General features: G+C 38.2%; 1 protein-coding gene across 1 annotated transcript in view; it reads right to left on the bottom strand.

The window, feature by feature from the left end:
* Positions 1-15,917, bottom strand: part of STIM2 (stromal interaction molecule 2) — a 137,442-nt gene that overhangs the window by 28,654 nt on the left and 92,871 nt on the right. Inside the window, 3 exon segments of the mRNA XM_049790237.1 lie at positions 365-542; positions 3,643-3,758; positions 8,687-8,798. Of these exon segments, the coding sequence (XP_049646194.1) occupies positions 365-542; positions 3,643-3,758; positions 8,687-8,798 (406 nt within the window).

Here is a 15,917-nt window from a genome sequence, read left to right as displayed (position 1 = left end):
TAATCAGAGAGCCGATTACACAACTATTTCAGTTATCATGATCTCAAAATATCATGATCTAAAAAATTTCTTAACAAAGAGACATTTTAAAATGTGTAATTATTTTAAAATGTTTTTAGAAAACAATGGAAGACATATAATTTTACCTAAATTTGATTTATTTCCAGTGGTCTTCCACTATATTTCTCTACTATACACTTTGTGACATAAAAGGCTATTTTTCTGAAACTAAACCATGAAATGCACATACAACCCTGATGTATCCCTAACTAAAGATAAGGATCTGTGCAAATGTCGTATTTCATTCCCAAATTGCATTTTCCTATAAAAATAAATATATAACCCATCACTTTTTTTCACTTACCTCTCTTGCAGGTCCATCAGACTTTGTTCTGCAGTTTGTAGGCTCTCTAAATCTTTCATCATTTTTGCAACATGTTCTTTTGATGTTTTATTTTGTGTGTAAGCAAACCAGCACCCACCAACACCAATTACTATGGACACTGTGAGGATAAAATCCTTCATCCAATTATGAGGAGGGCCTAGGAAAAAAAAAAGACAAATAGCCCAATTAGTCTTTTGACATAAGATAATCAACACTTGATGCACTGTGGACATGGCTAAATGGTGGAGTTTGATCCCCAGCACTGCATGACCCCACATACAGCCAGATGTGGCCATAAGAGTCCCCAGAACTGCTGGACAGAGTCATGCTGCCTCACTTGCCCTGAGCAATACATCATCAATATGCACAGCCGGATCAACAGACGAGCATCAATGAGCGTGGGTGCCACCAAAAATCAGCTCTTAAAATAATCAATATGCTGGCTATTCTAACCAGCTTATACTTTTCCTAAGATGACAGAGGAAAACTCAAAGATACAACCTGCCCTGTTGGCAGAAGCAAAATGACCAAAGTCTTTATAACTGAAAAGGCACTAGCATCCCCAATCATATATTAACAGAATGGTCAAAGGCAGAGTGAAAGGAATCACAGAGAATAGCATCCTTCTCATTTTCACTCAACTTCGGGATGCTTTGAAACAAAAAGTGGAACAATCATTATTTACCAAAAAGCATTTTCTCCAGACATTTTTTTTTGACTATGTAACAAAGTAAACAAGTGTTTCTAAACTGAGGTTGATATTGGTCCCTGGCAGATGTAGCACAATTTTCACTGGTAGATATTAGGAGCATAGGGGTAAGGATAGCTGTTATTGGTATCAAGCGGTTAGAAAGGCAGAGATGCTGTGAAACATCATGATAAACAAGACACTCTTCTTCCCAAACCTTCCACTGATAACAAAGAATCCAGCCCCAAATTTAAATAGTGCTGTGATTGAGAAGCTGTGAATCAAATGGTCTTAAGGACTATCGTGGGTGGCTTTTAGCCAAAGATATCTGGTAGGATGTTAAGGAGGGAATAAGGAAGAAAGATCTCCTTTCCTACCAAATCAGGTATGACGGTAAAGTAAGAATTTTTAAAGACAAAAGAAGCCCAGGCCTACTGTTTTTACTGGTTAAAAAAAAGTGTGTGTGTGTGGGGGGGGGGGGTGTATGTGTATTTACATTCATTCTCTGGGCTCTGTATTCAGGGATCACTTCTGCAGGGACTCAGGGGACCATATGAGCTACTTGGAATTAAGCCTGGTCTGCTGCATGCAAGGCCTTAGCCATTGTATTATCTCTCTGGCCTCTATACTGCATATTTGATAAGATGAGGAGCTCAATGGAAATGGCACATAACTGTTTAGAAGTTTAGGATTCATCAATGTCTTGTATAATATGATAAATAGCACATCTATGGTGAAAAGCCACAGGGTGCATTCCAGAGCACCAATACTTACAAGCCATAAAAGAGATACAATGGAGAAGACTATAATCTCAAAAAGACTTAATCAGTTTATTTCTACCTTAGAAATAAGGAGGAGGGTTCAATTCAAATATAAGCCCCGTCCACGGTAAAATGAAATCACCAGAAATAATAGGACACATACCACACACCATAAAAACTGTCAGCAAAAACACAATTAAAACTATCTCTGTTCATTTGACAATTCTAAATTTTTTCTTAAAAAAATCTAATGTGAGTACACACTACACAGTAATTCTAAGACGAGTACATTTTAAAAAATAATATACATCATTACCTTCTTAACTAATTTTTTTTAGGTTTTTTTTTTTAAGGTTTTGGGTCACACCTGGTGGTGCTCAGAGGTTCCTCCTGGCTCTGTGCTCAGAAATCACCCCTGAAAGGCTTGGGGGACTATATGGGATGCTGGGAATCGAACCACCTGGGTTGGCTGCATGCAAGACAAAAGCCCTATTGCTGTGCTATTTCTCTGGCCCCTGACATTTTTTTTATTAAAAGTTATATCTAACATTCTTGGGAACTAGTTTGGTTTCTTTCCCAATCATAACATAATGATTTTTTTTTGAGTGTGAAAGTAAATTGTTCCTCTATTAATAAAACATTAATATCCCTGACCAAGTTGTATAGAGACCTCATTAATTTAATAATAACTATTTCTATCAATTGTTCACTTGAAAAAAAAAGAAACAACTAAGATATCTCCCAACAACTATACTCTAATGGATTGAGCTGAATCCCTAGGCAAAGGTTCTAGAGTACGGCTGCCCAGGAACACCCGGCATCTCAGCAGTGTTCTATTTTCTGGGTCTGTCAGCTCCACCAGCACTGCCACTAAGGAGAGGGGTTTTCCAGCTGTTTCACCAGTTGCTCCTTTAGCCAGAGCCAAAAAAAGAGCCACCATTAAATTATGGAAACCATTCCAAGCACTCCAGGTATGTTTTACTTTATTTGTTTTGGGCAACACTTGACAGTTGCTCTAGGTTTAAACATGGCTCTGTGCTCATGGATTACTCCGGGGACCATATGCAGTGCAAGAGATCAAACCCAAGTCAGCCACATGGAATACAAGCACCCTGCCTGCTATCCTATCTCTCCAGCCCCAGTAACTCTTTTTTAGCAGAACAACCACCAAAAGAGAATCACAAACCTGCAAGAACTAAAAAAGAACTAAAAAACCTAAGAACTGAGAGTGAATGAATGTTAGTTTTGCAAGTTTTTATTTTAAAAGTAATTTTTTGCATAACCTTATTATTCCTTTTGGGAATCTGTAAAATAGCATGATTCCTTGAAGTATAACATGTGTTATGCCGCAAATACTCAGCCACACCAAAAAAAAAAGTCTTCTCACATTTCATATTTAATAAAACAAATTATCATTTTTCTTGAAAAAAGGAAAAAGAGAAAGCAAAAAAAAAAAAAGTGCCCGTGTCGGGCTTATCTGCTTTACAGAATATGACACAGAAATTTCTTACATGTTCCTCTTCAAAACAATCTGACAATCCAATAACATTATTCCTTGTGCTGCTGTCAGAATCATCTGTTACTTTGCAAAGCCTCAAGTAGGACTCAGCTTTTGATCGAGATCTTTAAAAATCGCTTCCTCAGAGACTAATAAAATCAATATAAGATCTATCAGTTTATGCTGTCAAGTCACTTAGATTACACCAAATATAAGAGTTCTTTAAAATTTTCAACTTTTTCTTTCTTTCAATAAGTACATTATCTGGTGTTATTCTTTAGCATTATACTCATTGAGAGAGAATACTAACGTGTTAGAGGTCCAAATAAAACCACATCCAGTGCCTTGAGCTGAAGTTTTTGTCTGTGACTCCGGTCGCTGATTTTCAACTGAGATATCATAAACGATGGTTCATGCACTGCTATCCTGTTCGTTGAATAAAAAAATACATATTAAAGAGGAATCGTTCTAGTAAATTAATTTAAACATCTGAGCAGTGTGCTTCATTCTTTAATGTTACTGGTTATCACTATACGAGTTCATCAATATGTGGCTATAGTACTTTACTACATGTTATCAAGAGTCTCAGTGTAAACTTAGTTGTACAAAGACTTTGTCTATGAATGATTTAGTTGCTAGTGTTCGTTTTCTAAAATTATCTTCTTGCTATGGCTTACTATGATTTAGAAATTTATCAAATTCAAAGCATTTCATAAGTACCTTTGTCATTTTGTTATTATGATACAAACTTTGTCATTTTGTTATGATATGTCCATAATTTCCTTAAGATCAATAGCAGACTTTTTTTAAAATAATTCTCAATTTAAAGGATGTCATCATTTTTATAAGTATCTTAAAAATCTGTACCTTTATATTCTAATATTTAAGCTATGTCAAACTTAAACAAAGTCCACTGATAACGTGGAAAGCAGGGAGTTATCCCTAAGGGACAGTAGGTGAAAGAGTTCATGTAATAAAAAGTACTCAGTTTTGTTAGCAATGAAGAAAGCATGTCCGGGCCAAAAGGCGAAGATGAAATAAAAGAAATAAAGTCACTTTGTTTTGGACTTCAAATACAAGCAGCCAATATTCAACTAAGATTTTATGACAACTAAGTTTCATGCGAACAAAGACCTTATAACACAAAGTTTAATAATATAATCATTAATACAATGGCAATAAAAAACAAGCATGTACTATGTGCCAGAAACTGTACCAAGGGTTTTTACAAAAGTCAAAAACGCCTATAATACGCATAAAATTTCCATTTTATAGATGAGAAAACTATGGTTTTGAGAGGCTGAATAGCAAGCCAGGCTTACATAACCAATAAGAACTGAAAGAAGGAATTCAAATCCAAATATATATATGATTCTTGAGTTTATCTGCTAAACCAGGGCTTCAGACACCAGACCTTTTTTTATTTTGCTGCAGAAATGCAACATGTGGCGAGCACTGCCTGACATCAGTTCTAAACCTCTACATGTTATTTAGAAAGAGATCAGAATATCTGAGTATGGAAAAATTATAGGACTTCCATAACACTTTTTTTTAAAATAAAACTGCAAGGACTCTAACATTCCCTTTACAAAATAGCTTCATCTTCACCACAAGTGAAGTATCTTTCCTTCAAGCTCCTGCTTCACCATTATACACAACACTTATCAAAGAATTGAAGTTTGCAAAATCTATCACCATTTCCCCAAACCTACGTTATGGGAGGCAAAAGTAGATGCTTGATATGTTTGTATAAATGAATGAATGCATGTATGAATGCACAAATGAATTTCTCGCAACACTACCCATCACTAGATTTAAGAAAGACAATGAGACGTGATAAAAAGGAAAGTATGTAACAGTTTTTATGCAAGGTTCCGTATGAGCCCAGAGGTGGATGTGATTCTACCTGAGTGGGTGAGGATGTCAGGGAAGTTGCCACAGGTCTGAAAGGAATGAGGAGGCATGTATCAGGTGAGGAGAGCCTTATCTGAGCTCTGAGACGAAGAATTACAGAGTATAGCAAATACAGTAAAAGGCTTAAGATAACCATTATAACAAATATAAAAGTAGCAAAATTCTGACCACTTCAGATCTAACACTCTTTTAGGATGATTGATAAAAAAAAATGAGACAGTATATGCAAATGCACATCTGAAATGCATTATACATTCTCATAATCATTCTTACAGATTGTTCTCATAGCTAGTTTCTTGTAAATGCTATGGGACTTACATAGCAATTTAAGTTAACTGAAGTACCCTCTTTAAAGAACTCATCTAATTGCCTTTTCCATATATAAGCAAACTGCTGAAGAACTTTCCAGTTTTCCTTTCTCCTCCACTCACAAGGCTCCAATATGCTGATCTGAAAGTGGAACTTTTACATTCAAATTTTCTTTCTATAGAAATCTGTTCACTATCTTTTTAAAAAATTGATCCTGGGGGCTGGAGAAATAGCATGGAGGTAAGGTGTTTGCCTTTCATGCAGGAGGTCATCGGTTCAAATCCCAGCGTCCCATATGGTCCCCCGTGCCAGCCAGGAGCAATTTCTGAGCGTGGAGCCAGGAATAACCCCTGAGCACTGCTGGGTGTGACCCAAAAACCACAAAAAAAAAAAAAAAAAATTGATCCTAATATGTGTGTGACATTATATCAACAATTCTACCAGAATTTGAGGTATCTCTGAGGATTTTTACTTACCCAAAAGAGCAGCTTCAGTTTGAAATGCCAAAACACAGAGCAGCCTATGTTATTTCATGATATTGTTATACAAAGAATCACCCAGGGGCCAAATAGTTAGTATAATGGTTAAGGTATATACCCCACATGCAGCCAACCCTGGTTTTATTTCTAGCACAACACATGGTCCATTGAGCATAGTCAAGTGTAGCCGCCCCAACCCCACCAAGGAAGCCCAGGTAATCTCCAGTGCTGTAGAGTCTGAGTGGCACTACATCCTTGGGGCCTCCCACAGAAATCACTCCAAAAGAGACTAAGAAAAAAATTCATGAGTTTCTCATAATAAAACAGGGAGGGAGGAAGGGAGGAAGGGAGGGAGGGAGGGAGGGAGGGAGGGAGGGAGGGAGGGAGGGAGGGAGGGAAGGAGAAGGAAGGAAGGAAGGAAGGAAGGAAGGAAGGAAGGAAGGAAGGAAGGAAGGAAGGAAGGAAGGAAGGAAGGAAGGAAGGAAGGAAGGAAGGAAGGAAGGAAGGAGGGAGGGAGGGAGGGAGGGAGGGAGGGAGGGAGGGAGGGAGGGAAGAGAGTGAGGGGGGAGGGAGGGAGGGTGGGAGGGAGGGTGGGAAGGAGGGAGGGAGGGGAGGGAGGGAGGGGAGGGAGGGAAGGAGGGAGGGAGGGAGGGAGGGAGGGAGGAGGGAGGGAGGGAGGGAGGGAGGGAGGGAGGGAGGGAGGGAGGGAAGGGAAGGGAAGGGAGGGAGGGAGGGAGGGAGGGAGGGAGGGAGGGAGGGAGGGAGGGAGGGAGGGAGGGAGGGAGGAAGGGAGGAAGGAAGGAAGGAAGGAAGGAAGGAAGGAAGGAAGGAAGGAAGGAAGGAAGGAAGGAAGGAAGGAAGGAAGGAAGGAAGGAAGGAAGGAAGGAAGGAAGGAAGGAAATGAAGCCTATTTTAATGCTTTATTATGCTGTTTTGTGGTAACGTTGAAGCCTGGCTTACTTAAAACACAAAATGACCTCCTAACTTTTTCCTTATATCCAGTACTCAACTATGTCATAAACATAGACACTCAATATGCCTTTGTTTAACTTCCTCTTATCCCTGCAATTTCATCTCTGTTGTCATCTGCAAAGTAAAATCATCAATACTGATAATGTTCGGAATTCATTTTAAAGCAGGGGTCTCAAACTCAATTTACCTGGGGGCCGCAGGAGGCAAAGTCGGGGTGAGGCAGGGCCGCATAAGGGATTTCACTTACCAAATATTCCCAATAAAAAAATCGCATTAGTAAGAAAAAAAATAGCAAAAAAAAAAATGCATTAAACATTTGAATACCCCGAATGGAGCTGCTGGGGGTATGCGAATGTTTAATGTGATTTTTTTCTTACTAATGCGATTTTTTTCGGGGGGGGAGGGGCCACACCCAGCGGTGCTCAGGGGTTACCCCTGGCTATCTGCTCAGAAATAGCTCCTGGCAGGCACGGGGGACCATATGGGACACCAGGATTTGAACCAACCACCTTAGGTCCTGGATCAGCTGCTTGCAAGGCAAACACCGCTGTGCTATCTATCTCTCCAGCCCCACTAATGCAATTTTTATTGCGATTATTCGGTAAGCGAATACTGTGATATTTGAAGGCCGGCCGCGGGCCACAAAATGTTGTATGAAGGGCCGCAAATGGCCCGCAGGCTGCGAGTTTGAGACCCTTGTTTTAAAGGAAAACCTGATTCATCTTGATCTAAGTGGATTCAACTTGACCCAAAATACAAAATTTAATGCAATAAAGGTCATTTACATTTACATACACAAGTATGTAAGCAAATCATTTAGAAATACAATAGATATTTATACATATTTCATCATGTATAAGAGTAATAAAAATTTTAATGTTTAATTATATATTAATACAACGAATAACTCAGACAACAAAGAAACAACCCTGCATGATTAATAGAGCTATACCACAGATACAATAATTTAATAGTGGAAGCTTAAGTGATATTAAGTTATCGAGTTGTTATAATACAGAATTTCAATTGATTTCAGATTTGCTAGAATAACTAGTATACTAGACTCTGTTAACAGACTTATTCAAATACTGCCTTAAGCAAATTATCTATAAAAGAGATTATTCTCTATAAAATAGAAATAACAATACATTCCCTATTTTAACCCTGAAACTTAATTGAAATCATCAAGCCTATGTAATATGCAGTTTAAATAGTTGCTTTTACTTATTTGCTAAACTTCATTTTTTAATTTAAGTTACAGTAGTGACTATTAACTGGTTGTTGATATTAAAAATATATATACCAGTTAAAGATGGATCCATTAGTCTCTTTATATAAATTTTTCATAAACTTGGATCTGGATCAAATGAGTAAGTTTTGATTCCTTTACCAGGTAGTCAGGATTTTTCATTATCTAAAAAAGATGTAATGGTCTCATCTTCTAATTCTCAAAAATTACTTTCCATGTGAATAAATTTTTAAAAGGGCCTTTACTTAGGTAAGAAAACCTGATTCAATTAGAAAATTCACAACTTAAAAAATTAAAGAATAGATTTAAAACATTCCTTTTGAATCGAGCCCTTAGTTATAGAAGTAATTTAACAGATTTAGTGCTAGAAAATAACAGGAAATAGGAAATTCTTTCAGAATGCTAAACATATTTGGATAATAAAGATTCACCTGGGCAGCGTTGTTCCTTTGACATTATTGTCTCTAAAATTCTTCTCATATTGGGGCAGTTCAACAAATTCTATCAACCACTGCAGGGTATCCTCAAGGGTCCAATTATGAACTACAAGAGATAAAAGAGAATGGAAAAATTTTAACATATCTGCTTTCAGAGTTTACATATACATATGTACAAAAATAGTCATATACATTATACAAATTACTATGTGTGTACATATTAAAATTCCAAAGAAAATATTTTACTTAAATTCTGAATTCCGTTCAGTTAGCATTCACTACTAAAACGGTACAAACAATATCCAAGAAGAGCTTAAAACAATGGAGGTAGGCTTCCTACCGAAGGGGCTTACAATCTAGACAAGAGAAGACTCAGACAAGAGAAGACACAGACAACTGACATGGTTAAATTTATACAGGATGAAATCATCCACAGCTTCCCTGTGGAAAACTTGCAAATCTGTATTAACTCAATCTTTCATGCAGGCATTCATTAATATCCCACAGTAAACTGTTTTTGTGTGTCACGATCCATTCTAAGTACTTTGAGTATGAGAGTGAACAAAATGGATATAAAGTCCTTTCCCCCACAGGACTCAAATCTTTTCAAATGGGCAAGGAAAATTTGGGGGGGGGGGGGAGGAAAAAAAGTAGAAAACCAATTTTTTATTGAATTTTTCCCTGAGACAAAGGATGCTAACTAAACCAACTGTGATCATTACCTCATGATATATGATAGTCAAATGTTTAAGCCATATATTTTAAACAGTACTATATGTACTTATAATATTTCAATAAAACTAGGGTATAGGAAATTAATAATAGAGACTTTCTCAAATGAAAAACAGGTTTTACATAATAATCCACTCACTTTCACAGATAATTAAAATATGTAAGAATGACTAATAAAGTTTCAGATAATTCTACCTGAAAAAATGAAACCAAGAAAGAATTTGGGGTGGAGAATTTCAAATACTGCTCACTAGGAAGTAAAGGAAGGAAGATGTCAGGTTAAGTATCTCTGAAGAGCTGTTACTCACACTGAGACCTAAAAATTTTAAGTAAAACTATAAAAAAGCTGGGAAGAAATACCAAAAAAGGAAAAATAAAAAAATAAAAAGCAGAATGGCCTTAAGAATGAATTAGATACCAGACTGACAGTATAGCAGGTAAAGGACTTGCTTTGCATGCAGCTAACCCGGGTTTAATCCCCTGGCATCCAATATGGTTCCCTAAGCAACATCAGGAGTGATTTCTGAGTGCAGAGTCAGGAGTAACCCCTAAGCACTGCTGGGCATGGCGCAAAAAAAGCAAATGTAAAAAAATAATGCATTAGCTGTTTGACAGTTAGTAAACAAAAGTTCTAGCTCATGAAAGACTTACAAAATTCTTGAATATTTTAATAACTACAGTAAGAGGTATAGTTTTCAAAGTATCACTCTTCAATGTTTAATGATTAAATAAAGAGATTATTCGGAGATTATTCCTTACATAACTGTTCAAACAAAAGAAGATATTACTTAGAATTATAGTGCTATTATGAAGGCAGTGAAATCTAGTCAGAGTCAGGATATAATCTAGGGATAATGTTAGATGTGGTGATGAAATATTTAGGGGACCAGTGATGGCAGAAAAGTCCATAAAATGGTGGACTGGAGTGATACACAGCGGGTAGAACATTTACCTAGATGTGGGTTTGATCCACAGCATCCCATATGGTCTCCCAAGCAATGCCAGGAATGACCTCAGAGTACAGAGCCAGGAGTAACGCCTGAACACTATGAGGCACGATCCAAACACCAGGAAAAAATAGTTCATAAAAATAATGCTGCATAATAATATTAAAGATGCAAATGAATAGTGAGGCATATTAGGGTAGATAATCAAGATCCAATGTTCTGGTTTTCAGATGTGTTATAGCTAAAGTATGTATTAGATATTTAAGGTAGGTCTGTTACAGCAATGAGTTAAACAAATCTAGAATTTAGAAAGAATTAAGGTCAAGGACAGAATTTATAAACTAGTAGGAGATGCTTCTTCAGAGGAATAAGATCACCAGAAGAACAAAGACTGATCAGTGGGGACTAGATGACTGGTCCTAAAGTCTTCATGAAAACAGAACTTTCTCTTTTCTAAGATACTTAGCCTTAATTAAACCCTATGTATGTTTCTCTTTTAAGTGATTTAAAAAAAAAAAAAAAAAACTTAGGAGGCACTAACCTGAAGCTTTCCATCTGGGAGATGAAGAGCTGAGAAGAGCAATGGAACCAGGACAGTCAGCAGTAAGACTAAACTTGTATCCAGGCCAGCTGACCTTGGGGCCTAACTCTCTGTTTCTCTGAGAGCAGGAATATTAAATAACAGTAAAGATATAAACAGCAGTCAAACTTGGGAAGCAATGCAAACTTTCTGCTCAAAGAAGACAATATTGAGTCTCTTCAAAGAAATGGATGTGAATGTGCTGGAGAAACTATGCGTTCTAAGGACTGGGAAATGACTCAGTGAAAAGCAGCTGTCACGCAAGCAAGAGGCCATGCGCTGTATCGTAAAGGCACGACACACACTAAGCAGTTCTGGCAGCCCTCTTGTCTGTGTTTCCCAGTGACACCGGTGATTTCTGGCTCAGCTGCAGCCAAGTGTGCACCAACACAACATAAAAAACACTTTCTGCTAACACAGGAACCACCAGGATGGACAAACACTGCAGTCAAACCTGTGATCCCCGTTTCTATGCATATGTGAGATCTACAACAATCCCAGTTATTCCCACAATTAGGATGTCGTTGGCTGTCACAAATGAAGAGTGTGGTCGCTGGTGAGCAAACAAACAAGGACCACAAGCAAAAGGAGGGTGTCCCTAGCAATCACAACTAAATGTCTGCACAACCATCAAGTTGTGCATGCAACCTCTGGTGTGCACCCTAACACTAGTAGAAGGAAGAGCAAAGAGAAGAGGTCAATGTTGCCTCTATTTAATTAGAAGGTCTAGGAAATCAAACTCCTCAAGGACACAGAAAAGGTCAATGAAAAGTGAAGCCAATGAGGGCAGGAAGAGCAGATCTGAGAATCCTACTGTGTATAGTGAATCTGCGAAGATAAAAATTTAAAACTCACATATGGTCATTGATATTATTGTACCAAGACAAAGCTCTGACTTTTCAAAAATGTTCTTTCCAGCTATAAGCTTGGACATGTGCCTGAGACCACTGTATCCACTTAGTCGAATAACTTAACGAGTATCAGCCAAAGGTTCAGGCCCTCGGTGCTCTCCACTGGGTCTAATGTATTCGAACCAATCTTCTTACTCTAAGGTTTCTTCTGATCCAAGGTGACTGCCTTGAGAATTGCCCTGGCTTCACAGCCAAGAAACACACAGTGCAGCTGCACCTCACACACCCACACGAGAGCCTCTGCCAAGAACACAGGGTAAGGCTCCATCATTTCTGTGGCTGTTCAACTGATCAACAGCAAAAGACTCTGATGTCAACATTCTGGCACTCAAAATATTTTCTCAGTTCTCAAGGAGTCCTCATAGAATAGAAGGGGGGAAATGAAATGAATAAAATACATATCCCAAGTTCCTAAGTAATGTCTATGCAATGGGAGGCATTTGGGGGAAGATTTACCTATGCTATCTGGTTCCTTCGGTGGTACCACTGAATATCAAAACTTCACAGATCAACTTATATTCTTTATGCTTTATTCCTTCACTCCAAATACACAGCATTGACCAGTCCATCCTATGTCCTTCCATGAGGCCTTTACCCTTCCCGTTTCCTAATTTGAGGACCTTTTTCCATCTCTCAACTCAACTTTTCTATTTACTTTACCTTTATTGAGACTTTTACATCTAGTTAAAATGTAAGTGCTGCAGAAGCTTCCCAGACAATGCTGAATGATCATAAATTACTCTGGCTTCTTATATATAGCATGTGATAAATTATAAATTTTGTACTATTATTATTTGAACATCTATTTATTTCACTAAAGCATACTTTCCTTGCTTATTATTCCACTTCAGCTATTGGTATAATTTGCCCAAGAAATTATGTGAGCCACAAGTTTACTTGACAAGTATTATAAAAATCTACTTCAGGGACTAGAACAATGACATGGGTAGGGTGTTGGCCTTTAATGCAGCCAATCCAGGTTCGATCCCTAGCATTCCATATAGTCCACCAAGCACCATTAGGAGTAATTCCTGAGTGCAGAGGTAGGAGTAACTCAACGTGTGACCTAAACCCCCCAAATAAAAGTTCTTAAATCTATGACATATTTTAGTGAGAAGACTGAAATAAACAGATCTAGAACTGTGCCTTTATTACTAAGGCAAAGTGGTTTTCCTTCTAAGAATTACAAGGTTCCTTACTATCCATTTCTCACTGCTCTTTCACACATGCTATTGCAAAACAGCTAGGCTACAAGAAAGCAGGCATAGTATTCCTTCCAAAAATGTATTTTCCTATCTACAGCACTATAAAAAATGCCTATTGTGACATCATCAATTGACATTGTTTGGGTCCGAAATTGTGGGTAATGCTATAAACTGCTATCTCTGAAAATGATCTTTAGTATTTAATTCCAAAATCAATGAAAGATCGGGGGAATAGAAAGGGACATGATTCCAGTCTCAGCTGCACCATTGAGATTTCACAACTAAGTTATTTAACTACAACTCCATTTTCTAACAAACAGAATCATGAAATTGAGCAGACCACCTTTAACATTCATTCAAATTTTGTTTCCATGATTCCACAAAGAGTTTGTATTTAAATGGTTACTAAGCTACTAGTCTAGAACCATGAATGACAAACTATTGAAAAGGAAATTGTGACTCAGAACATTCAGGACAGCAATAACTGTAGTATCATTATTTACATTTGTTCTAATTTTTTGTTTGTTTTGAGGACACATTCAGCAGTATTCAGGGCTTATTCATGACTCCAGCCTCAGGAATCAGTGAAAGGCTCAGAGTGGTATGTGGTATGTGGTATGGGGATCAAATCTGAGTCAGTCACATGTCAGGCAAGTGCCCTACTTGCTGTACTATTTCTCCAGTATCTTTGTATTATTTTAAACCATGTACAGGGTATAGGGTTAGAGAGATAATACAAAGGGTGTGATGCATGTTTGCATGTACAAGCTCCTGAGGTCAAGGCACACCACCACATAGCCCCCCCAATAAACATGATTTGCAGTAATACTTCAAATAATCACTGCAATTGCATTTGAAGTTCTTTTCACCATAATGTATGATCTAGGAAGTAACAGCTTTAATTAGCCATAACAGTATGAACTAGAGGATATGCTTTGTATACGGAAGGCTCAGGTCTAATTTCCAGAAACAAATGATGTCTTTCTCCCCTCAAAATAAATAAATAAGTAGTCAAACTAGATTTCATAACAAAGCCATTTCTAGAGTTACTAATCATATGAAAGTGCACTACCTCTCTGGAGTCCCAGTAAGTGCCCAAGTGATCAGGCTGGGTGGTGTGGGCTGACTGCTGACACTCCAGCCACACTAGCAGTTTTGTGAATATGTTGCCACCCTCCTCCCTGCATCCTGACCTAGCACAGTCTCTTCTTCAACCTCCACTGGATTTCCCTTCTTTAGCAAGCTTGCTCTTTTGAGAATTTGTGTGTATGTTTGTTTATTAACTCTTTTGGGGGGAAGGTTGTAAGACCTTGTGTTACCTGGGGACCACACAGAGTCATACAAACAACAACCTAGCACGTACAAGGCAAATGTTCTACCATGGAGACAGACTCCTGACCTAGCAAGAAGAGCTAACCTGGGTTCCCTCTCTAACACAATAGGGCCTCCTGAGGATCATGGAGTACAGCCACGAAGTTTTACCTACATACCTACACACACACACACACACACACACACACACACACACACACACACACACGCCAGAGGTCCATAAGCACTGCTGTGTTGACCTTGGAGGTCCCCAATACTGAATTCCTAGCACCGGATCAGCACAACATCCTAAGGACTAAAGCTGTACTGTAAAATGACACCAGCAATTAACCCAAAACTAAGGTCTTCCCCCATCTTCCTCTTTCCCTTAAACCTCTTTCTTTGATATGTAAAAGCCCACCTGGATCACTCTACCCTGCCCCAGATTTTGCTCTGGGAGAATAAAGAAAGAGCAGTCTGGCTTGGCGCACTCAATGACGCCATGAGGAAGAAGCCACTGACTCCATGACTCTCTCCTGACTGGCTTGGTTTATTAATCCTTCACTGTTACCCTATTTCTGCAGACCCATCTGCCTGGGATTAGAAATATGGCATGTAGGGTGATCTCACAACATGTGGGATTAATTTTATACTGTACTACCAGCCAATGGCCAATACTGCCTGGAGAAACTCCTAGGTTCCTAAACACTTCATCAATAAAAAGTAGAATTAAAATACAATAATTTTTTAAATGATAACAACTCAAAAATTCACAAACTGGGGCTGGAGAGACAGCACAATGGTAGGGTGGATTCTGGTTCGATTCCCGGCATCACATATGGGCTTCCCAGCCTGCCAGGAGCGATTTCTGAGTGCAGAGCCAGAAGTAACCTCTGAATGCTGCCGGGTGTGATCCAAAAACAAAACAAAACAAAAAAACAATTCACAACCTACTGCTGAATTATAGCTTCTCTTCTTTGAGTCCTCTTATCAAATGGTCACACATCTGAAGTGAGATTTATCACATACTCTAATGTAACTGTCCCTGTCTGTCTTGTCCTTAAATGATGCATTCTCTGAAGGAAGAAACCTGTTCTTCACCTGGCACACGATTAATGTCAGAGTTTACTTTTTTATCATACACTTTCACACATTCTCAGCTGACCCTTCATCCCCTTTGATAGCAAATTCTATATTTTATTATACATTTTCACAAAAGCATGCCCACTAGTCTTCACCCATCCTCCGATGTCAGATTTTACACTTTATTATATACTTTCACGAATATACTCATTTGGTCCTTACCCTCCATAAATATATTATGAGAAGTCCCTATTATCTGCTCAATCTATACAGGGAGATTTGCCAAAAGTAGACAAGTAATCACATGGCCATAAATGTCTAGTACCTGGTAGAGTGATCATTTGAACCCTATCTTCTAAGTCTAGGTTCACAGCCAATATAGGCTGTGAGTAGTCATTATGTCATTGTATTAATTGAACTTTAGATTGTACCAAGCATATAGTAGGTTAAATAGAG

The sequence above is a fragment of the Suncus etruscus genome, chromosome 16, assembly GCF_024139225.1.
Source record: "Suncus etruscus isolate mSunEtr1 chromosome 16, mSunEtr1.pri.cur, whole genome shotgun sequence".
Taxonomy (NCBI): domain Eukaryota; kingdom Metazoa; phylum Chordata; class Mammalia; order Eulipotyphla; family Soricidae; genus Suncus; species Suncus etruscus.
Note: the sequence above shows the minus strand (reverse complement) of the source record. Positions and strands in the feature narration are given on the sequence as shown.